Source organism: Phragmites australis, chromosome 6 (assembly GCF_958298935.1).
Source record: "Phragmites australis chromosome 6, lpPhrAust1.1, whole genome shotgun sequence".
NCBI lineage: Eukaryota > Viridiplantae > Streptophyta > Magnoliopsida > Poales > Poaceae > Phragmites > Phragmites australis.
Window position 1 is genome coordinate 13,596,238 of NC_084926.1, and position 26,151 is coordinate 13,622,388.

General features: G+C 42.8%; 1 protein-coding gene and 1 pseudogene across 1 annotated transcript; one reads left to right on the top strand and one right to left on the bottom strand.

The window, feature by feature from the left end:
• The first annotated feature begins 821 nt into the window (after positions 1–821).
• Positions 822–7,591, top strand: LOC133921779 (probable protein S-acyltransferase 7; annotated as a pseudogene).
• An 8,366-nt stretch (positions 7,592–15,957) lies between these two features.
• LOC133921780 (pyrroline-5-carboxylate reductase-like) lies at positions 15,958–18,139 on the bottom strand. The gene has a single exon (XM_062366805.1). It carries the CDS (start codon positions 17,932–17,934, stop codon positions 17,365–17,367), a length of 570 nt encoding a protein of 189 aa, XP_062222789.1. The 5' UTR covers positions 17,935–18,139; the 3' UTR covers positions 15,958–17,364.
• Between the last annotated feature and the right edge of the window lie 8,012 nt (positions 18,140–26,151).

Consider the following 26,151-nt stretch of genomic DNA (forward strand, 5'->3'; position numbering starts at 1 on the left):
TCTCAAGCTTTTGTCGAGCCTTAATGCCAGACCTAATTTACTTCTTCAGAATTTTCGTAAATTACCAAGCAACCCTTCCTTCATCCAACGGCCACGGATGGGGTGTGTTGAGAAGTATTTCCACAACTAAGGCCAACTCCAGCAGTATCGACAAAAAGGTGACCGCATCACTGTGACGTGCGTTTGCTTCCTTCTCCTGTCCGCATCCGGCTCTAGCAGGATCGGTTTTGGCCTCTACAGCGATATAGATGAGAGCCGGTGAGGAGAGGGTGACGGCATTTTTGCGGCCAGAAAAGGTGGCCTCTATCAGTGTTCATAGAGTATTCTTGTGAGTCCGAGGGGAGGAGGAGAGTAATAGAAGACAGGAAATATGATAATTATTGAAGATGAAAAAAATAGAAGATACTGTAATAATGTTAAAAAATATTATAATAGTATTATATATGATAAAATTTTAAAGTATCTGCTCAAAATGATAAATGAAGGGTCGACAATTGTACCAAACCGTGTCAAGTAGGCAGAGGCATCGCGGGGTCACACGGCCAGAAAAAGGGAAAACTATCCGGCGCGTGCGTTCCTTAAAAAGCCAGCCCTGACCTAACTCAGGGAGTAAAAAGCAGCAGCGCCCAACGCGCGGCAGCAAGCGTACAGCGGATCTGAAGCAACGGCGCCTCCACTCTACACGAGTCGACCAGGACCAGCTGACAGATGGACCAGCTGCGCTGATGCGTGAACCGTGAATCCGTGATGGTGGTCAAAAACCCATGGGGAAATTAAGAGGGCGAGACTTGGCGAAATCTCACGCGGCGGGGAGAGAGAGAGAGACGGGCCGGCCGCGCGCGCCTCGTGTCGTGCTGGGGCGCCGCTGGCCCCGACTCGGCACGGCGCGGCTCGGCACGGAGGGGAGCCGAAATCTCGCTAGCTAGGGGGCCTGATCTGGCACAGCGCAGCGGCGCCGTACCACATCATTGCGCCGCACCTGCACACGGCCGGAAGACCTAGTTAGCTAGCCACGCCAGGCAGCCGCGGAATGTTTCGGCCCAACACCCAACCCGTCGCGTGCACGCCTATAATATAGCCATCTCACTATGCGGCCATCGCACCGTATCCGTATCCCATCCACCAAGCCTGTGCTGCGTGCGCGGTGATCACGGCGGCGGTAGCTCGGCCCGGGCCGATCGGCGGGCGGCGGGCGGCGGGCGGCGGTGACAGAAGAGAGTGAGCACACGGCCGGGCGGAACGGCACCGGCGGATGTGCCGTCGCGGCCGCGTGCTCACTGCTCTTCCTGTCATCTACTCCTCCCCCACTCCCCTCCTCTCCGGTCGCCTTGCCGATCGAAGCCGTACGGATCCTCGCAAATACACACAGCCGCCGTGATCACCGCACCGGCCGGCACTGCTGCACCACCGCCGCTACGCTACCGTGGTCTCCGTGTTTGCAGGAGTGGTATCATTGTATGCCGTACCCCGCAGAATTGTTGCGCGCGCGTAGCCTTGTGTTCATGGAGGCTGGTCTTTCTGCAAAATTTCTATTTTGGGCGGTTCGTACGTACGGCCGCGCGGCTGGATCTGAGCTTTTGGGCGCAAGCGTGTACCTTCTCGCTCGGATTCCCTCCCTTTCGCTTCGTACGAAGAAGCAGAAGCTTTTGCCGTGCTTGTTAAACTTTCCCGAGGAATCCATCTGTTATCTGCCCGCTTGCTTCTTGGGAAGGTGAAAATATCTATTGCGATATTGATTCATATATCTCCGTTGGTTGATCGATGGAAAAGGTACGTAATTTGCAGAAAAATTGCTTCGATTCTATGAATTTTGACCAGATCTGTTCGTCAATTTTTTTTCCTTTGAGAGAGAGTTGTTTCTCCTTCCTTTTACCAGTATACCCCTTTTCCATGGATCTCCGAGAGTCCAGTTGGATTTCTTCATGGCAGACGAAGCTAGCGAGAAGACGACGAAAGCTAGAAGAATCGACAAGTCTCAGATCTGCTTACTGCTCAATCCTTATCAGGTCAGTACACAGTACTTCACTTAGCAGATCCTGTGCCGTGCTGTTCTTTTGTTCTTCATTTTCACACGTGCAGCTGCTGCTGTAGTACCAGCAGTCATTGGTGATAACACATTTGTCTCCTAATAGCTCCAGAAAAGGGTAGGGATTAGGTTGCTGTGGAGACACTGTTCCATTGGTGATGTCTGGTACTTATCTCGACAATGAAAGCTGCCGTATTGATCTCCAGAGCTTTGCCTTTAATTTGTGGACCCTTTTGACTACCTCAGTACCGGCCAAATTAGGAGAGATCTGGATCGATACGAACTATCTGATTTTATCTTTTGGGTTGCATCATTGTCGTATAGGTATATTTTTTTCAGACATATTATATGACATTGTCTTACAAAAAAAAAGTTACATTCAGAGCTCGTTTATTTGGAATGCGGGAATCCTACAAAATTCACGCCTTCTAAACTGGGCAGCAGAAGGCGGATGCGTTCATATATATAGGACGATATGGAGAGTATAGCACAATGTGAAACTAGTATATGTCTTCTAGTTTTGCCTTTCAATGTGCGGTTTTCAGGTTCAGTAGCACACATTTGGTTAGTTATCTGATCTCTGATGATGAACTGGAATGTAACATAACTTTCGGAGCATCTTTCTTAGAATCAAAGGTTATTTGATGACTACTGATGTTTGGAGGTGAACAAAACAAACACCATATCAAGCTATTGCATACTCTTCATAACGTGATTCGCTCGTCCAAGAAGTGGGTTGATGATGTTTAGTTCAACGCAACATAAGTTAACACATTAGAAAATTAATGTGTGATTTCTATACTATTTTCCTTCCGTCAGAAATCTAGCACTTCTACCATCCATGATGAAGGAACTTAAGGGTGTTTGATAGAGGGATATTTACTTTAGAGTTTTCTTACATTTAGTTTAAATTGGAACTAGATCACAGGGATTTGAAACCAAATTATTACTATCTAAACAAACCCTTACTGTAACTTCTACACATTATGATAAATGGTGTTTTATGTTCAAATCATTTTTTGGAAACAAATTAAATCATCTTACTTTTACGAAACTACACTCTTATGGTATTATATGGCCTATTATTAGTTACTTCTTTTGAAATTAAGGTTTATTTATATTTGTACGATATATGCATAATTATATGCACGAATAATTATACTAACAATACGAGTTCCGAACTTACCAACTCATTTTAATAGAGAAAAAAAGTAGGATGTGCCCGTTGAAAGAGTGACCTCTCAACATATATTGTATTGCATGATCATATACCACTCTAAAAAGTGTTACGTCCGGCAAATATCATACATGCTTTTTACAGCAGTTTAACATGTTCTATACTCCTGTGAAATAATTCTATCGCCTTGCTCTCGAGTATCTTCTTCCACTGTGGAGGCAAATGTGGCAACGCTGACATAATATTAGCTGGTTGCGGCTTTGTTCCCAATCGAATGGTAATGGGGACGTATATGAGCTAGTTTGCCTATTGTGTCTTGCCCATCCCAATGCAGGAAGGTGGTCGAGTTCACATTGGCGCCCATGATTGTGGGGAAATTTCTTGCGAAATTGGTCGTGCAGGGATTTATAATCATTTGAAATGTTGTGAACTTGATGCTTCGTGCTGGTAAATTCAAGGTATTTGGGATATTAAAGAGGTGAGAGGTACTGTAATTTTTGTAAGTTTGTGCACCTGTGTTGCACTCATGCGTGCTTGGTCTGCAGGGGCAATAATGTAGTTACATAGGAGTAGAATATATATATTAAATGACTGAAATGTCCACATAAATATGTAATTGTATTTCTTGAATATATATATTAAATTTCTTTGGAATGTTTATAAAACACAGTACTTTGAGTACGTGTGTTATACAATTGAATTGTCGAGTGGTATATCCTATATTTCTCCTTCAATTCCTCTTTACATATACTTTTGTGCAAAACAATTTCGACATTGGCTTTGGTCCTTTATTGTTCCTGTACATCACGCTACCTGTTGATAATCTTTTCGTTACATAAACCTAATTTTGTTCAGCTGATGCAACTAATACTGTTGCAGTATTGTACATGGCTTGCCACAACATTGGCACAAAAAGTATGACAAAGTATGCCGAGTATTTTTGTGTATGTGAGGCTTCTTTTGTGCAGTTTTTGCTTTTCAGAAATACTTGGTTTATTCAAATTTCAAAACACTTTATACCTATATTTAGAATGGCTGAAATGGTAGTTTTGGTAGAAAGGGGAAAAACGATTGCATGGCCTGCTACCCGGCCAGTTGCAATACATGTCTGGATGTAACATATATGGCTCTTTGAAATCTCTATCTCTACTACTTAAAAAGTGTGTTGTGAATTCATTCGTCTGCCCCAGTTGGACGACCGAACGCTCCTCGCCCATCCGATCGCACCCTCTCGCCCGCACAAGCATCGCCCGTCTGATCACGTCTGCGTCCCGGCCCGCCCGACCTCCTGCCCTCGCTCCAGTGCGCCACCGCCAACACCACCTGCACACCGCACGTCCGGCTTCTCCGCCCCCATCTTCCTCGCCACGACGATGAGCATGGGCCCCACCACCGCGTCCACCTCTGCCTTTGCCCTCCCCTTCAAGACGTCATCTCAGCTGCCCTCACCCTCCAACCTGGCACTGCCCGCCCTCTGCCGTTGTCCTCGCCTCTGGAAGCTCCCCTCCCCCTGTGCGCCCCCACCCAATGGACGCGTCGCCCCAGCCTCCCTCTCCCAGATTTGCCACCGCCTCGACTCCAACAACATTGCATGCTGCAGAACCATGCCGGCCTCCTCCACGCCCATCCACGCCGCCCCCGACGTCCTCTAGTCCTCATGGTGTGCTTGCCAAAGTTGTGGCGCATGGCCATCCTGTGGACCATCTCCCCCCTCCACTCCTACCTCCTTGTATTCTTCCGCTGCTAGACTACCATCCCTCGCTGCCGGTGACCAAGGACCAACACTGGCGGCGAAGGCTGCCGTCCCATCTGCGTGGTCACCGGGGTATGTACTCAGCTACTCAAGAACCTCCCTCGTGCACGTGTTTACCTCTCTCAATCTCTCTCCATGGTTGTCTGTCTAACGTCTCCCGCTATGGTGTTAGCACAGGCGACGTTGGGGCTGTGCAAGGTGGTGGCCACGGGTGCTGGAGTGGGAGGGCTACCACGTCGTCCTCGGTGAGTCTCGTGCTTGGTGCTTCCAGCTGTGCTTGTTTGGGAATTTAGTCGAATAGGTGTGGCGCATTTTGTAGTTGACTCATTATTGCCAAAGTAATTGAATCTACAAACCATTCTAGTTTCCTTGCTATCCATCGTGAATTAATTATGTAAACACTTCTGCTCTGATTAAGCCCTTAAGCACGATGTGTTCCTTTCTTGGAAACCATGGCCACGATGAATCTTCCAAAGTAGCTGTGATGCTAATGTTTTGATATCATTGTTCATTAGTCGGTGATAATTGTTTCAATAATTAGTTGATCCTTTGTTGCATCTATATTATGTTCTATGTTCACACATTTTTATCCTTGCCATAGTCATTGGAGTAGAAATTTGTTGTTTTTGTTTTTTCTTGTCGGATTGATTCATCCATGTCCATGACTTGATATAGTACTGAACTGGTATTCAATTCTATTTTGTGTCAGCTGGATGTTGCACGCGGTTGTTATTTGAGGCATTCTATATGTCTTGCTATAGATATATGTTATGTTATCGTTTACCTTTGTCGTGCGTGATTTTCACACTATGTAAAACAGGCTGTCAAAAGAATTCGGAGGTAACAATCAGATGCCTATCTTGAAGTATTTCAAGTTGACTTTTCATCATACAGATAAATAAAGAAATTTGAAAGTTCGATGAAGCAGTGGATTTGGGAAGAAATTTTGATTGAGCTCACTTGATTTGCTGATGAATTTTCTACTTGTATTTTTAAGGAAGTATGCATTATATAAGTGTACACATAATTGAACTTCTTTTCCTCTACTAGGATTTGACGCTGCTGCTTCTTACCTCAGGTAGAGATCCTGGTATAATACCTCGTAATACTCATCCTCCTGAACCTGAAGCCATTGATGGGACCAATGATATAGGTTAGACTCCGCAACAATTTCATTTGCCCCGCACAAAGGAAGTTGTTGTAAATGGATCAGTGTAAGGGTCAAATACTATGATACCTACGTGCTGTACCGATCACCTTGATGCTCACATTGTTCTATTTGCAATAACTGTGTGAAACGGTTTGATCATCACTGCCCATGGGTTGGCCAATGTATAGAACTGGTAAGTTATTAGAGATTTCCAACAGTTGTATAAGCATTCTTATTAAAAACAAGCATGTTATGCACATGAACTTGCATTGGCATTTTCAGAGCTTCTCTTTGTGGGCACATTTATCTTTTTTTTTAGAATTTTACTGACCAATTTTCAAATTTGGTAAGCCTGATCATCAGCATATCTGTGCAGCGCAATTATCGATTCTTCTATATGTTTGTATTCTCGACCACATTGATCTGCATGTATGTATTTGCCTTCTGTTGGGTGTATGTGTTCAAGATTAGAGATGTTGAGTATTTTGTTGAAGTGTAAATGGATTGAGAGATTGAACTCGACACAGTAGATAGAAAGAGTTATCTTTCATTCATTGATGTTCATACACATTTATACAGGGTGGAGAGGTGCCTATTGGAGAGACATCCCTCCCCAACGGGCGTCAGGACAACAACCGCCCATGGCGGTTTCACGGTGAAGAGATCAATTGCAACACATTTGTCAATTGGGAAGACCACGTTAAAGACACTAGCTTTCTTTGTATGTGGTTACTACTTTCTTTGTGTGTGGTTTTTCGGTGGTCTGTCTATGTTCCATTTATATATTATGAGTGCCAACTAGGTATGCATTAGGTCGTTCCATTTGTTGTCTCTCTAACACTGCGGGTGCAATTCATAGCTAATCTTACCCATTTTCTTTGTAGACAACGTATGAGAATTTCAGATACTGCTATGATCGGCGTGCTAACCCATATAATAGAGGCATTCTAAACAATTTTCTAGAGATATTCTGCACTACTATTCCCCCTTCAAAGAATAATTTCCGGGTAAGGGTCACTGTAGAGCAAAGGTTTCAACAGACACGTGTATAATCTAGAGGTTGATCCCCAACATGGGCAAGCCTATCAGGGATCTTGAAATGGGCCGAGAGCCTGTAGCTTGGGATGAACCAAGGATGACAACTGACATTAGGGATTTGAAAGCAAGCCTTGGGTTATGTTTGATAAGAAAGAGGGCAGAATAACCCAAGCATCCCCAGATCTCAGGAGAGATAGTCTTCCATGGGAACTTATGGAAGGCCAAGCTAGCATGCATTCGAGGCAATCAAGTTGGGTTCACAGAACTGGAACCTCTGACTCAGCGGACAGCATCGTTGCACAATTAGCTAATGCAGAAGCTAATGGGGGTAGCCATGTTGCAACGAGAGGCACACATTAGAAAAACAAAACTACCCTGTGTTTCAACTCTGCAACGACGAATGGGTTGTTCGATCATGTCTCAACATGAACTGCCATGTGTTTACCATGTGTGCTAGGGTAAGGTCCTGGATCATTGTAATTCTAAACACACTTCCTGTTGTTTGTCCTTGGTAGTGTATCAGAGCTCCTGTTGTTGTTGTTGTTGTTGTTGTTGTTGTTGTTGTTGTTTGTTTGTTTGTTGTTGTTATTTGTTTGGTGTTTTAAGAAAGTAGCCGAAGGGCATAAGGTCCCACCCGGTTCAGGTGATTTATCTGTATATATTATTATTATTATTGGAACAGGTTGCAACAGATGTTGGATTTTGTTTGTCACGTTCACATCATTGTGCTTCACCTTGTCTAAATATCATCTTAGTGCACCGCCATATGTTGCAACATGTTCCATCTCGTGGTGAGCGACGCAGCGCCCGCATATGTGTCTTTACCCAGCGAGGTTGTGTTGGGGCTATAAGAGCTGCACGTGATGCTACAGAAGCTACGGTAGGTTCTTGCTTCTTGATTGTTGCGGCGCTAATTAAGTCGGTAACAACATATGATATCTCGTGAAAATATTTTATCCCCGTTACAACATACGGACACATAACTAGTCTAATATAACGAAGCTAGGTAACAATTTGTATATCAGCGCGATCATCCGAAGGAACGTCCATTAAGATATGTCTGACTTGTGGGTTTTGTTGCTAAAAAATAGTACACATGCAACACGGTGAGGGAAGAGGATAGTGAATAAAGTAAATTTCACCTGAACAAATTTTGCTAGCGAAGCCGATGATTTAATACCAGCAGAGTTATACAAGTCGCATTGATGTCTCGTACTGTTACCTTTCGAGGAAATATGAGTACCAGTGATGTCTCGTACAGTTTCACACTGAGGAAATATGAGTTGCGTAAAAGCCTATATAGATGAACATATGCATAAACTCAATCATGGCTGTTAGATCTAACCGGAGCAGCCCGATTAAGAGGTGGGAGTCCCTCATCCAACTTATATACGCACTTTTTGCTGTAAGAAGTTAGATTGGATCCAAGTTTGCCCAGGTAGCACCAGTACACAACACTGCTATACAGGTGGGTGGAAATATTTTTTCACAGCGTTTAGCGCACTCGCTGGAAACGAAGGTCTGTGAAAATGAACGATTTTTACAGACGCAAAATTGACCGTATGTGGAAATAGATTCCACAGACAGTTGGCATAAGAAACCGCTTGTGAAAATTTATTTCCACATGCGGTTAACTTAACAAATCGCTTGTGGAATACATTTTCATAGACGGTTGACTTAACAAACCGTATTTTCACATGCGGTTGACTTAAGAAACCGCCTGTAGAAAACAGATTTTCACAGGCGGTTCCTTAAGCCAACCACCTGTGGTATGTATTTCTTTAAAAAAATAATTAAAATATATTTTATTCCTTCTAGATTTCACACAGTTTCAATAACATCATAGATATCAATAGCATCACATGGTATCACATATTTCACAAATTTCAATATTTAACACAAGTACAATAATATTCACAACATCACAAGCCTATATTGCTAAAAGTCTTTCTTCTCCCACTCACAAAGCCTAAGATAGATAGCTATTTTACCTCCGTGATCAAAGAATCTGGCTAGGATGAGGAACTCCCGCTTCTCACCTAGACCTCCCCGATTGAATACAACGAACGAAATTGATCGTGTGCATATTTTTACGAATATATGCTTGTGCAACAGGTTTTTTCTCTCTTGATTAAATAACGCTTGTTCGAGAAGTTTATCATATATTGTAGATAGGTCTGTAACCCAGTGGTAAAACTTTATAGGTGGAGGAGCTGGCAGGAGTTTGACTTCCGTTACCTGTTCTAAAAGTTCTCCAAAGTAGATCGCGCAGTGAGAAAACGTCTGTAAAAAAAAAGTTTATCATGTGTTACACATGACCAGCATGGCACAAGGAAAAGTTTATTTTCTTGTCGCCTCATGGCCACTTGATGATATTGCCAACTGGTAGCTAATTAAAATTTTACCAGCCAAAGAGTTTCGTACTCAAATTTGCAATTTTTGTGAAGATAATTGAATTTTTGTGAAGGAGTCATCAAATGTGACACAACAACTAGATACTTGAATCCACGTGAAATAGAATGAAATGTTGTTGATAATTAGTGTACCTTCAGATTTGGACAAATTTAGTTGAATTTGTAGGTTCCAATGCACTTACAGGCTGTTTCAGCGACCATCCGGGGTTAACCGGTTACCCGGCGAGGCAATGACTGAATTCCCTGCATGCCCTGACATGCTACTGAAATTTGTTTTGCTAAAGGAATAGTGTGACATTTTTTCTTTGATGAAAAAATGGCAGGTCATATTATTGAAAAATAGTTTGTAAATAGCTATGCTGTAATCACCACGTAAGAAACCAATATTAATGATAATATATTAGTGACGGCTGACTAAAACCCATCACAAATGACCTATTAGAGACAAGTCCAGTGATGACGCGTCACTAATATCACTTCGAGCTAGAACCCGTATCAGACATGTCGCTAATGATCTGGTGAGGAAATCACCCGTCACTAATACAATAGTGATGGATCACTTAACAAGCCATCACTAATGATATAGTTATTAGCCACTTGCCACTTTTGCTGGGTACCCACTTCTTCTGCAGGTGTGGCCTTACGAGCGGTTCGCCATAGGCCGGTCAGTGGTGGACCGCCCCCCGTACCCTGAGAAATGGTACGGCGAGCCCGAGTAGGACGTGCCTACCATGGCCTCACTTTGGTGTCGTCATCAGGTATGTACTTTTTGTTAACATTTTAATTGGCACACATGTTATTTCTAATGAATTCTAATGATGTTTGTCACACAGCCACACTGGGCGCATGAGCAGCCTTGTAGCGCTTACGAGCATTTTCGGTCGCAGTTCGACTGGCTGCGTCCGGACGACGTGGTCTGGCAGCCATAAAGCTTATTGGCCGTCCAAGGCCGTGCGGGTTTGGGTCTGTCGCTGTTGTGTACCCGAGACGAGGAGTACTGGCTTACGAAGGCACCGCTTGTCTTCAACATCTACGTCGAGGAGTACGCACCGCGTCATGCGGCAGTTTGGTCGCCACCAGGCATTCCCTCTCGTCCACATTCGTAATGTTCCCGTGCACGTCCACAAGTATATATGCAAAATTAAAATTTTCGTCATATTCGTCTTACTGTGAATTATATTTAACATGGTTCACTTACAGGTACACACATAAAGGCCAGCCAGCTGGCAACCTCTAGGCAGATCGCTTGGCCCCATATGTCTCAGCATGGGCCCAAGCGCTTCAGGATGTCGTGAAGGAGGCGCGTCCCTTCAACGAGCGGAGCTTCGACGACTATCTACGGTGGTACGTTCCACGTACACGCACACAGGTCACCTACACCCCTGAGTGTGTCCGACTCCACGACGCATCGACTATGGAGGCGTACCCAGTCCATTGGGACGACGACGCTGCATTGGCGGTATGTGTAACTTACAAGTCAGTACTCCATACTCGAGGAACAAAGACTGTAGATTTAAATTGTTTTTTCTTGTTCATATCCACAGGCTGATATTATTTACGATGTCCATAGGGACGCAGCTGGTACCATGGACCGCCTCAGGCAAGGGGTGCACCTCAGTGCGTCGGATGTCGCGGGCTTCGTCAAGCGGTTTTTCGACAAGATCGCGTGGGCCTTGAAGCTTACCTCATGCCGGTCCACCACAGACGTAGCTGGAGCGCCTCCCAGGTCTAGTGGGGTCCACACCGTCTCATCTTGGAGGTCAAATATACATCGCCGTTCATCGGTGTCGGCACCCACACGACCCCTTTTACCACGTCATGTAGGCTCGTAGCAAATAGGTACGAATTTTTAATTCGCACGGCATTGAAATATATTCATTTCTTACTGGTGCAATGATTTTTAAACAAATATTAGGTGCACCTACACACGCCATGACGCAACCTTGTAGGCCGAGCCCTATGCCTCCACCCTCAGGTACTGGGTGTCACTACATCCCTATATTCAATATATTCAGTAATACATCTAATATTGTCAACAGGTTATTTCGGTAATGATGTCGGCCCGTCTTCAGCTGCGCCGTGCCCGATCCCACCAGCACCATTTGAGCCATACTACGCCACGCCCACGTGGCCATCTTCTGCTGCACCGGCATACCATGCAAGTACAATTGTGCATTTTGTACTACTACGAGGCCTCGACACCGGTGCTCCCTACTAGGCCTACCAGGCAGGTCAGTCCACCCGACCTCGTCACCTACTCCAGGGGCCACGTGAGAGTCAACCAGCGGCATCGGGACCACGATGGGGGGCACGATCGACGGCAACGGGGAGACAGCAGTAGGATTTTAAATTTGTTTTTGTAACTTACATATGCATATTCGATTCGCGATGTACTCTTACATATTCGAACGCGTGTAATCTTTATGGTCCACTTAGCATGTTGTAACTGCATTTCTTATTCCAGTGTGATGACACGCTAATTGCATTTTTTAATCCGACATGACTACACGCTACATTCTATCGTCCTCACCCATGTATGAATCGTTTATGACAGACCTAGAAAAGTATATCTTACAAAGCTACTTATACACAAAGTGACTGCTCGATAACTCTGTCGGGAGTGTAACTTTAATCATGAAGTGACCATACTACTGAACTTTAACCATGAAATGACAACACATGTCTTCTTGCGCAGGCTTTAGACAAGAAGTGACAACACCGGACAGCTTTTACCACAAAATAAATGACAACACAGGTACCAATACACATGGAATCTCTATCCATCATCAATGCCACAACTTTCACATTCTTCAAGATGGAATCCAATGCTCCTGCCACCCTGTGAGCCCTTCCACTCACTCCTTTCTTCAAGAGGGAATCCAATGCTACTGCCTCCCCCCACCATAAATAGCCGAACCTCCATACGTTGATGCACCACTCATTTCTCATATCTCTCAAGTGCAATATCTTCCTCAGCTATACCAAGCCCACCAAAGAAACATTGGGGGATTTTCATCTCTCAAGGTATCGAACCACCGATGTGCTTCTGTGCTGACTGTTGCAGGCTCCGCGAGTCGCAGGATATCTTATACACCTATGGGCTGCGATTCTTCATGTGTGCCAACTACCAATATGACAAGCCTCAATATTGAACATATGAGTATCCACGGTATAGCAACAAATATCAGCCATATCTTTACCGATTTCGCACCCTATTTTACTAACCGCTCATCTTGTTCTATTTGTTCAATCCCCTCTACCGCTCTTGATTTTATTCAATGGCTCGAGAATGAGCAAAATGAGGAACAGAAGCAGTGGGTCGACATGAACATGAGGTGGAGAAGGGAAGCTTACGCACGTCAGGAGTATGAGCAACAGTAAGAGGAACTTCGCCTAAAACGGCAGGAAGAAGAGCGTATGAGGAAGGAGGTGCACGACCATACCGTGGCTTAGGCTCGGGAGGCTGAGAGGGCAAGGAAGCGAGAGATAGCCCGCCGTGCTAAGGCGGTAGGTTCCGATACCCTCCGAAAGGGAAAATATCCTAGATGCATTCAGTAGAGAGTATCTAATGTAACCCGACATACATCCACTCCCTAAGGCATGTTATGATTAGGAGCGACGCACTAATAAGTAGGTCTTTGTGCGAACCGTACATGCCACCTTCTTTTCCTCGTCGTGTCATCGTGGTTACAGTCTCATGTAATGTTTTCCACCATATGTTTAATCTTATGTTTGTCGTCGTTCGCAACCTCATACCCGCGTAATATGCTGCGAGTGCTTCACATATACAATTTGTTCACAAATACTGATTTTTTATCCTCTGAAAATTACGTAACCTACTCCAAATTCTCGCTTCCTCAGTATACCATTTTCACTACTCTTCAACCTTTTTAATTCCAATTTTTGTAAATTCTCTATCTTAAATTTTGACAAAAACACAAAGTTTTACAATTTTCGACAAAAAATATGCCATTACTGCCCCCTCAGAAGGCGGCTAGGCTGCTAACCGCCCTCCCAGGATAGCCCTACCTGCCTCCTGAGAGGGCGGTTAGCACCCTTGCCGCCTTCTGAGGGGCGGTTAGGCCACCCACCCTCCCAGAGGACAGTAAGTAGGCCTAACCGCTTTCTCAGAGGGCTGCAGCCCTCTCAGGAGCTGCAGACATCTAGTTTGCAATTTTTTTCACGAGAAATCTATTTATTTAAATTTTTAATCAAAAAAATATTTTAAAAAAACTCCAGGGCGGAGTGGGGGCACGGGCGAGTGCAGCCTCAGCCTACCAATTGTGGGCTCCTTGCAGGTAGGATAGCCTGGAGCTTTTTTATTTTTATATTTTTTCGATTAAAATTTTAAATAAATAGATTTTTCGTAAAAAAAAATTACAAAATTAGACGCCTATCGCCCTCTGAAGGATGGTAAGGGTCTTACCGCCCTCTCAGAGGGAGGTAAGCAGTCCCACATGCTCTTACCACCCTCTTATGGGGCGGGTACTCTTACAGACCTCTGAAGTGGCGGGTAGCTACAGTATGTGAACAGTAAACCTCAATGAACAGTCCTCCGAAGTTTAATTTTGCTCCTATCTTCTTTATTCAAAATAGTAATGTTCAGTTGCTCCAAGAATCCTAAAACTTTTTGTATGTGTTACATAATATATGTGCAACCCATTTATTTGAATTCACCCAAAAATCATGTGTAGAATTTAAACTAAAATTCTCCAAAAAAATGCTACTTTTATAACTTCTAACAATTGTTAGCGTCGCAAATAAATTTCTAAAAACCTGTTAAATTCACTAATATTCTTCTTATGTGATGTGATAATTTTTAAATTTATTTTCAGCCCGATTATATGGTAAAAATATGGATTCCTTTGTAATGCATCATTTATATGTATTTTTATAATTTCATATGATATTCTTCTTTTAACTTAATTTGAATTCAAACATATATAAACCTAGTGCTAAAAATAATTTTAGAAATTATCACATCATATAAGAAGAATATTAGTGAATTTTACCATATTGTTAGAAATTTATTTGAGGCGCTAACAATTGCTAGAAGTTATAAAAGTAGCTTTTTTGAGAATTTTAGTTTAAATTATACACAGGATTTTTGGGTGAATTCAATTAAAATGGGTTGCACATGTATTATGTAACATGTACAAAAAGTTTTAGAATTTTTGGAGCAGCAGAACATCACTGTTTTGAATATAGAAGATAGTAGCAAAATTAAACTTCGAAGTACTGTTCAGTGAGGTTTACTGTTCAAGTACTGTAGGCGCTAATAATTGTTAGAAGTTACAAAAGTAGCTTTTTTGAGAATTTTAGTTTAAATTATACATAGAATTTTTGGGTGAATTCAATTAAAATGGGTTGCACATGTATTATGTAACATGTACAAAAAGTTTTAGAATTTTTGGAGCAGCAGAACATCACTGTTTTGAATATAGAAGATAGTAGCAAAATTAAACTTCGAAGAACTGTTCAGTGAGGTTTACTGTTCACGTACTGTACTACCCGCCCCTACCGAGGGCTAAAGGGTACCGTTCACTGGGTAGTAGACGTTTAGTTTTGTAATTTTTTTTATGAGAAATTTATTTATTTGAATTTTTAAATGAAAAAATGTAAAAAAAAAAAACTCGACAGCCTGAATCTGCCGAATGGGCTGTAAACGAGCCTCGATGGCGTGTTTGGTCGAGGACCTATTTGTTTATATACGAATTTTTTATTTTTATATTTTTAAACAAAAATTGCAAATATATACTCTACTTTTAAAAAACTGCAAGTCTATACTCTAGGACGGGCGAGAGGTTTAAAAATATAAAAATATTGCATTTCAGTATTATAAAAATTCAAAAAACTATTGTTGTTGTAAAAACTTCTATGGTATAAAGGATTCTATCATCTGGCTCTTAAAAAAATTTAGCTCAAACAATTTCCCTCTAATTTTTTTGTTTATCATTATAAAAATCATATTTTTGTCTGAATTTTTTTAGAGAGCTAGATGATTTCATGACTAGTTTAATAGTATTTTAAATTTTGAGAGCATTAGAGCGTAATATTTTTTTTATTTTTAAACCTACCGTTCGTTGGAAAGATGACAACTGGTGACTAGATTTGTAATTTTTTAAAACGAACTTATATATTTGTAATTTTTTAAAACAAATGTATATATTTATAATTTTTTGATTTAAAATATAAAAAATAAAAAAAGAGCATCCCTGTGACGTCACTGCATCCAGATATGCTCATGTGTACAGCGGCCAGCTCAATATGCTCCCGTGTACCGCGGCCGGATCGTGGACGGTCAACCTCATCGGCTACTGCGCGCGCATCGATCCGATCCGACGAACAATCGAACAAAATCCTAAGAGAATTCACACAGAAATTTGCAAGAGAGGAGGATTTGGACGAACTGCCACAGCTACAGTAGCCTGTTCATAACAGAGATGTGGTAGTGGTTCATATAAATGACAAGATGGCATCCAGAGTGCTCCGGAGACTGGGTTATAACCACTGCTCGGTTACAGCTCATATAGTGATTATCAAAGCAAATTAAGCTAAACTGAAGATTAACTGATTAATAATCCAAAAGGAAAAGTAAAATGGCTAAACCAGTTTAACCATGCCTAATCAAAAATGAGCAGAAACACGGCGGGTCGTGACAAATTCCTTCCCCTTTAGCAAGCACTTGCCCTCAAGTGCTATTGCCGGAATGGAACTCTGGAGAACCGTCAGGTCGTCTTCTAAAGGAATGTCCTGCGGCCGCCAACATAAGTCTTCAGTTTCCCTTTCCCAGGATCCTTCGTTTCCTCCTAGGTAACCTTTGGTTTAGAGGATTGAGTAGCAGCAGACTCTGGTTCAGCAAGCTTCTCTGCACTACTTTTAGCTTCTTTGCCTTTATCATCATCTGCATTGGAGTCTGGTGATAGTGGAGTCTTCAGCCATGGCACCAAGTTGAGAAGTAGAACCTCTTTGAACTGCCTAAGGAATTTCTCTAGAGGCACAGCAACGGCATAAGTGTTCTCAATTTGATATGGTTGTAATGGTAACAGCAATATCTCTTGCCCTTTGGCCGCCATATTCACCTGCATATATGACTCGAACACGCTATAGACATTCCACACTCCACTGTTTTCCAACGCCATTGCAAACATCCCATGAACACCAATCCTACTAATATGCAGTAGCTCAATCAGCACTCGTAGCAATGCAAGAAATACCTTGTCACTTAGGTACGAAGCAGCACCATAGAAGTAGTGAGTAATCTCCTTGGATTTTGCTTGATCTCTAATCTCCTTGAGTTCATGACCAGTTGGACACACCTCCAAAAGGACCAGTACACCGGTGGCGATGACAACAGCCTCGGTTTCCCCTTGTTTGCATGAGCCAGAGTACACCCATCACCAGGACCTTTGGTCGTGGGCAGAAATCCTCCAGTGAGTGCCGACTGATCAATCTTGAGCGGATCATCTTCAAGGAAACGCGCATCGGCAGAACCCATATAGTCAGAATGCCAGATAGTCAGTATCAACCCAGATAATAGTCTTCCATCAACCCAGATAATAGCCAGTATTATGTATCAGTGGATTTGCAAGGACTATTATGCGGAGTCACTAGTGGGATTGCCTTCACTCTATCATCTGAAGTCAGTGTCTTAATTGCTTCCACAACCTGCCCCTCTGATGCACTTCCACCAACGTAGGAAATTGGCAGGCGTACCACCATGCAACTTGATAATATCCATGGTAGCCATAGCCAATCCCGCTCCGTTTACCATGCAACCAATCTCTCCCTCAAGACCAATATAGTTCAAATCTGCTTGGCAGCAGCAACAACAACATTTATCAGTGTTCCACGAAATGCACATTTCTCAAGCTCCCGAATTCTGGCTATGGTAATTCCTGCTGGAGAAGTGGCCTGATCCTTCAGTTGACCTGGATGTTTTCCCGTCTGGCTCACCATGGTTGCAGCACCAAGAACTGTCTGAGATGCAAGGGCAAGAGCAAGGTCCCGAGGAAGTCCAGCAGCAACTCCACCATCAGCCATGGCCTCTATTGATAAGAAAATGTAGGCTGGACCACTACCACTCAGGCCAGTAACAACATCAAAATATATCTCTTCAGCTATGCAAAATTTTCCAATGGCACGGAATAAACTTCTTACATGGTCTTCTTCACTCTGAGTAGCCATATCCCCCGAACATATTGCTGATGCTGCTCCGAACTGCCCATGGGGAAAATTCCCTCTAGTGAGGAACGTAGCAAGGAGGCTTACAAGCTTCTTCTCGACGCCGCGGCGTCGTGCCTTGACCTCCTCGTCACGATGCTGCGGAAGCTGGAGCCACTGTTGGAAGCACCACCTGGGACTGAACCGCTGCATGCGGAAGCTGGAGCCACTATTGGAAGCACCACCTGGGACTGAACCGCGGGTGTCGCGGTGAAGGTATGCCGTCAACGCAGCGGAAGGAGGTGTTGTCCGCGGATGCGAGCCCAGCGGAGTCCTCGAGCGCGAGTGGCCACGGGTTGTTGATGAGGCAGAGCTCCTAGACGCCCTTAGCAGCCAAGTTCTGGAACCAGCGCGTGACCTTGCCGGTTCCGGTATCGAAGGGGGTGGACTGGCGGAATTTCTTTATATTATTTTTTTCAGATATTACAGAAATAATACAGAAAATAAATAAATTATAAAAATGGTTACATATTCGCCCAACGATTTGGCGCAAATGTACGATAAAAATAAGTTTTCATCCTATCGTACGGCAAAAACTCTGTTTTTGTCAAAACGTATGACGAAAATATTCACCAAACCATATAGCGAAAATATGGGCCCTACAATGGCTGAACCTTGTCTCACCTATTTTCGCCAAATGGTTGACAAAAAAATGAATTTCCATCAAGCATATGGCGATGTACCTTTTTTTCCGCCGTACCATTCCGCGAAAACTAGCTCGCTGAACTTTTGCATAAATTATTTTGTATTTTATTGTATGCATGGAAAAAATTTACATTTTTTTTTATGTAAATTTATGGAATTACGTGTTTGATTGCATAAATTTTTAATGTCGTGCCATAGCTCGTTTATTTGCTATGTTTCATTCAAATTAAACTTTATGGCACATATTAAAATATATGTAAGTAAAATGATAAATCATACACAAACAACTTCATATGACAAAGAGAACATAAATAATACATAAATAATATCACATAGTTTTTACATCAAAAACGTAAAAAATATACAAATAACTAGAGAAACATATAGCTCCTAGATAGCATATCCGTCATGATCTACCTCAATCCCGTGCATTGAGTCCTCCACGTACAACTCTACCACATCGACTACCGATAGATGGCCTTACTCCAGCATCGCCGCGGTTAGACTGTGGGCAATCCTTTGCCTTGTGACTATACTCATCACACTCACTACATCTCCTAACAAGTCCGCCAACTTTAGTTTCATCCGTATCGTTACGAATATACCTAGTCTGTGGCCGACCACATTTTCCATAGGAATGTCTAAGCAACATCATAGGAGGCAGACATATCGACATATCTCTATTGTAAACTTGAAGTCACCATGTGCATTAAATCCACGAAAGTCTCCAATCCATGTCAGCAGCATATTTTTCTTCAAGTAAAATTGTGACACATATACTAAGGTTCCCACACCCACTTGTGATAATGTAGTCAACAAATGAGAACATAGGACATATAAAAGCTTCGGTTTGTTGCAAGAGCATTCGCACTATCCATTGAAAACTTGCCCTAGGTTCACCTCATGAGTGACAATTATTGTACCGCTCCCCACTTCTCCTTTTATCTTAGGGTTATCTCGAAGCAGTGCTCATTGACGCCCATGCTACGAACCATACATTCTACTGCATTCTTGTTCTTCTTTTCTATGTACTCCATTATCCATTGGGCATACAGTGTACGTATTGTTGTATAGTGGATAACAGCAGTAGCATGCCTCTTCTGGTAGTAACCGATCATTTCATACAATATTTCCTCAATGATTACAACAATAGGGAGTCCACATAACCCTCTGATGACCCAATTCTAAACATCTACTATGTTGATAGTCATTACACCATACCTACCAAAAAACATCAAAACAAATAGGTATCAACTTTCAAACATACTAATTCATACTACACATAGTCGATAAAGAGGTAGCCCAGTACACGAACCTAGCACCTCCGGTGTCATAGAGTAAGGACCACTTCTCATTTGGCTCTACCTCAATCTAGTACGAGAAACATTTGATGTTTCTTGCCGATCTTCTCCTCGTATTAGGAGGATCAATGTCTTCCCCCAAGAGGTGACAGCGCCTTCGATACAGAGGCATCATCAGTAGCCGGCTTCTTATTTCTCTCTTGCACGTGCGTTGTTGTATTCTTATCCAACTCCTTCCACAGAGCATCAAACTTGCGATTTGGTTCTAGCTGCACAACCTTTTGAACATGTCCATCAATGCTTTTCTCTTGAATTACTTGTAGAAATTTGCTCCATGTGACGCATGCACCACCTGTTCTGCAGATCAGACCATGGGAATGGCTCACTTGAATCGTCTTGCAGTATCTTTATAGCAGATAAGATCTCAGCATGCCGATCATGTATGATGCAAATATTAGGACGATCACGGACAACATCAACCTTAAGATGCCTAAAAAATCAGGGCTAACTTAACCTGCTCTCACCCTCCACAAACGCAAATGCCAAAGAATGTATCTAGTTATTTGCATCAACACCAATTGCAGTGAGAATCTGGCCTTTGTAATTCCTAGTCAAGAATGTATCATGCACATAAAGCAAAGGATGGCAATGCTAAAAGGACTTAATACACTGACCTAAAGCAAAAGAAAGCATGTCGAAAAATCCTAGGTTGGTGTTCATCAAGTTCAGTATTCTTGAAAGCAATGTATATGTCGGGGTTTCTGTCCTTCGGAATTTCAAGCACACGGGGTAGGTTGCAATAATAAGCCTCATATGTACCCCCACCGTTTTTCCAAAGTGTTCTGCTTTGCACGTCAAGCCTTTTGATAAGTAATCTCATATTTGAACTGTCGTAATATTGCTTGGATGAACGAGTATTACATGTCCCGCTTCTGAATAATGTCAATGAACAGTTCATTTGCAACTAGTACAACAATGAGGTTACGGTGCTTCCGACCAACATTTTCTAGCATACAATTGTATTGAACAACTCTAGAGGCTACCCAATAGATCGAATGTTTTTGCTTGTATGCATGAATATGAAGGCTGCATTCAGAAGTTCTGCACTTGACATTGTACTTTTCTGGGCTTAATACAGCAATAAATACCTCTCTGTGTGATGTCACTGCCCACCGTGCCACTATATCCTTCATTTCAGACTGATTAGGGAACACCTGATTTAGGTGAACCATACTTGAACTATATTCTCAAGGGGAGTCATGGTTCTCCATAACTTGCATCCTCGTTTTGTTAGAAATGTTCCATTCTTCTGGGATGACAATATTAGAGCACTCATTGTCTCCATCATCCTCATCATCACCATCATCATCATCTACATTTGCATATTCTAATAAAACTTCTTCCTTATGAATTGCATTACGGTCCACGTTCTCGAGCTCAACAATAATTTCTTCAATTTTCTCCCCTACATCAGCCGACCGTCCTCAACCTCTATCGCCTTCCTATGCACAACAATCCCACCCTCAGTTGTCCGCCTTTGTTCAACTTCCTTCATCGACACTGCATGCCCTCGTGCATCCTCTTCTTCTACCGGTGCTGTTGGACTGCTACTATCATACTCTTCCCTTGGACAAGGTTGCACAAGGATATTGAACTCAGCCCGACACCGCCTGCACCACTCCAACCATTTCAACCACTTGTTCGTTCGACACACCAACTTTAACTCCAAAAAATTAGATTTAACGTACGAGTCCACATACATCGTGTCGTAACAGAATAAACCTATGGGTCAAGCTAAAAATATTGGGTGAACCATATTTTCATCTCCTTCATCCTTGTACCCTCAGGGTTTGGATGCTCAAGGATGGTAAATAGAAATATGCTCAAATCAACACCAGCTGGACCGTTACAAATTTGACCATTTTCATAAAATACTCTAAGCTTTATAGAGTTTGACATAATTATGACCTAAAAAAATGTATCAATTAAATTATCAACTTATATTGCATTCATACAATGCGGCTAACTTAAAACTAACTAACATAATGATCAATTATTTTCCCAAAAATATGAACTACTATAGTCTTCGTAGCCTAAAATCTAATCAATATTGCAGTCCTAAATCTAAATCGGAGATAACATAATTAAATAAACATATTACAAGCAACGACAAATTGCATATATTAAATTGAAAAAACTTACTAATTAATATCATTGAATTTTAAAACTTTAACAGAAATACTTCGGTGTTGTATTAGTTTTTTATGCTCTCTTTGTTTACTGTTTTCTATTGCAAACCACTAGTCCATGCGTCAAAATAAACCAATAAATATCGTACTTTAGTGTAATGCACATATTATTACAATCCAATAATATAATGCTAAATACATCATCTTAAACAGAGTACTGAGATCTAATATTTCTGGGCACATATATTTCATTTTCTTAACCTAATACTCTAAATAACCTAATACAAAGATTTGTACTTAAAATCAACATTTACAAAAGAAAAATTATTTTTCTAATCCCTAATTAAATCTTACATATAGATAAAGCAAAATACATACATCTAAATACACAATTAAAAATAATAATTACCTTACTCTTCTTCTTCCTCCTCCCCTTCTACTTCCTCCTCCTTTCTTCTCCCTGCTCCTTCCTTCCTTCTTCTTCTTCTCCCTCCTCCTTCTTCCTCTTTTCTCTTCTCTCTTCTCCTCTCTCAACCATTGCCTCCTCTGCACCTATGCTAGCATGGTCGCACTTGTGGCAAGCGAAATGAGATTGAGTTCACAGAGGCCGATGCATGAGATGGGTTCATGTGGGCAGGGAGTTTTTGGCCAAACGTTTGGCGAAAACTAGTTTTCCGTCAACAGTTTGGCGAAAACTTGTTTCCGCTAAACGGTTTGGCAAAAACTTGTTTCTGCTAAATAGTTTGGCGAAAATAGCCTTGAAACTGCCACCGCAGACCTCTGACCTACCGCTAGGGAGACATCACCCATTTTCGTCATACGGTTTGGTGAAAATAGAGTTTTCGTCGTATGGTAGAGCGAAAACTTATTTTCGCCAAACCGTTAGACGAATAGGTAATATTTTTTGCATTTTTTAATTTTCTATATTATTCCTATAATATCCGTTAAAAAAAGTAATATTAAAGAAAACATGGAGTGGTCGCTGGTGAAGACGGGCAACATCGGAAAGTCATCGTTGAGGCATACCGTCGAATGGTTGGCAGACGACGGCTCGAGGAGGTTGACGATTGTGGCAGGGGTGGTGATATGGGCAACATTGGCCAGAACGAATGGCGATAGAGACGCCGAGATGTGCCAGAAGCTGGTGTCAATGAGGGCGTCCTGAAGACTGATGGTGTGCCGAGCGCAGGCGATGACGACGTGGTCCCGAATGCGGACGTGATCACCATAGCAGGAGTGGTGGAGCCGGAAGCATCATGCCACCAGGTCACCATGCCGAAGGGAATCACCAGAGCATCGCCATCCTTCTCGGTGACCACCTTCTCATTGGTGAGGCAGGCAAGGCTATTGTCGAAGACGAGCAGCTCAGGGTAGTGGCTGTTGTGAGCAACGCATCTGCGAGCCCAGGAACCCCGCATGTGTCCTTGCTAGTTTTAGGATCGAAGGTGATGGAGCGGTCATTGACGAAGATGAGCAGCTCTGGGTCGTCAACGTTGAGGCATACCGCCAAACAGTTGGCAGGTGGCAGCGAGGAAGGAGCCAAATACGGGTCGTGGCCAAATACGGAAGAGGGCACGCTAAAGAAGAGTGGGAATGCGGCGCTTGGTACGAGTGCGCCGTGAGGAGCGGCAGCCGCTGCACCACCCGGAGGCACAGGTCCTGGGATGCGTGATGCAGCGAGACCGCTCACGTGTCCAGCTCGGCAGCACTTGAAGGCGCCGCCGGAGAGGAGGTTGCGGCGGTGATGGTGGACGCAATCAGGGATGAGGCGATGGTAGAAGACGCAGACAGTGATGGCGAGGTGGATGTAGCGCGGCGTCAGTGGATGTGTTGGTGTACCGATCTGGAACGGAGAACGGCAACTCCCACACACGCGCTGAGGAAACTAGAGACGAGAACACGACGGTGTTGGTGGATGCAGTCGAAGATACGGTCGAGAATGCGGGGAGGAGATCACCCTTGGCCCTCTCCTTCGATGCGCAAGTCTCCCGCCTCACTTGCGACCGGTAAAACGCCAGGGAGGCCGGATTCGCAGCCAAGGATGCGACGATGGTGGATGACACGGGCACGGCAGTGGCTGCTGGCACGATGTACCCAGCCGAAACTAAAGACGACGACACCCGCACGCACGTAGGTGAAGCCCGGGAACGCCTCAAGGCCTCCCGAGTGCGCCTCACGGCCTCCAGAGCGTGCACCGATGCAAAATAATCATCAATGGAAGTGATCATCGCCCTCAACCTATCAAAGATCTCGAGTAGCTTCTACGTGTCCATCTTCAACGAGGTCGCATCCGAGGATCTACTGGGATGTGATACCAATTGTCAAACTCGGGCATCGATCTGACGAGCAATCGAACAAGCAAGCAAAATCAGAAGAGAATTCACATAGAAATTTGCAAGAGAGAGGAGGATTCAGACGAACTATCGTAGCTACAGTAGCCTGTTCATAACAGAAATGTGGTACTGGTTCATACAAATGACAATATGCCCTCTAGAGTGTTTACGAGACTGGGTTATAACCACCCCTACCTAATTACAGCTCATACAGTGATTAGCAAAGCAAATTAAGCTAAACTGGAGATTAACTGACTAATAATTCAAAAGGAAATGTAAAATGGCTAAACTAGCTTAACCATGCCTAATCCGAAATGAGAAGAAACACAGTGGGCCATGACACCGACGACAAGCTCCTTGTCTATGAGTGCGTCCCCAACGAGAGCCTCGACAAGATCTTCTTCTCATCCGCCCCTTTCTTCATCTAGATCCTGGTATGCTTGGGACCGCATTTGCGCTTCTCTTCCTTCTCCTGACGAGTTGATTCCTCTTTTGTTGGTTTGATGCCCTAGCTTGATTGGCTTGATTTCTCCATAGAATCTGCTCTTTGCTATGAGCCTGGAACCCTAATAATTGTTTACAGGGCGTGAGCCAATTCGTTTAGTTCGTTGTGGATCGGAGATTTGTTTGTTGCTTGGTGGAGTAGGTTGTCATCAATACTATATATTAACGGGCCAAGAATCGGCGAACGCTGAGGGCATCAGAACACTGTAGCTACTGTAGCGACGAAGCTCCACCGTCCAATACCGATCCAATGGAATCCGTGCGCTAGAGTCCTCGTGCTTCCACGTTGCGCACCGCGTGGCCCCAGCCGATTGGTGGTTCTTGCCTTCCGACCGGCCACTAACGTCTCGCAGTTAGGCGCGTGGCGCACGTCTGGACGGCGGTTCACTAGCTAGCAAGAGAGGCCGATGAGAATACGTGTACGTTCATGTTTTTTTATTTACCTCTTGATTTTATTTACGGGTACAAGAGTGATCTAAAAATTTTAAATGTTTTTATGAGCTAATTAGATCTCATTGGCAATTCATTTTAATTAGTTTGATCCAAAAAAACATACGCTAATATTTAATTAAAATTCTCAAAAAATCTATTTTTATAACTTTTGGCTATTTTTGATGCCTCAAATAAATTCCAATTTTTTTTTGGAAAATTCACTAATATTCTTCACATGTGATATACTAATTTTTAAAAATATTTTCAATCCTAGATTATTTGCTGAAAAAATGACTTCCTTTGTAATGCACTATTTATATATATTCTTATCATTTCATGTGATATTCTCGGACATCAACACACTGTTTGCGTACCATCCACGAGTCACTGACTCGCTAACAAAAGAGGTCATTGTTTTGTGTGACATATGTGCAGCACCATATCAAAGGGGATTTTATGAGATATAGCATAAGTATTAGACTCTCCCTAACCTATGATAAGTTTACAACATATAAACAAAATTACATACATACAATTATAACATATATACATAGTCGTATAATACACTATAAGATCTTACATCTACAACCGATCGAACAAATTGAACAAAGTACAACAGCCTAAGCCCAAGTTGCCTTGGCCCATTCGGCACGTGGAGGCAGGTTGCTCCAAGTTTACATAAGGCCCCCCGTTTCATACAAAATTGCATAGTTAGATAACAAAATAATATGCGTCTTATGTTTTAACCTTTGATTTCGTTACATATAATATTTTCTACTGTTCAAAAAACATCCCAAACACTACAGTTTGATTAGAACAAACATATTGACCGGATCCAATGGGTCCTGAACCCATCAATTCAGACTGTAACTAGGTGGATCATGAGAAAAAAAAATATTTTAGAGTATTTTGATGTTTGAGAAATCCCAGTAAATGCCTAAAGAAATATTAGTTATATTGATAAAT

Coding starts and splice junctions, on each gene's coding strand:
- LOC133921780 (XM_062366805.1), bottom strand. CDS start 17,934: ATGCAGCGGTTCAGTCCCAGGTGGTGCTTCCAACAGTGGCTCCAGCTT.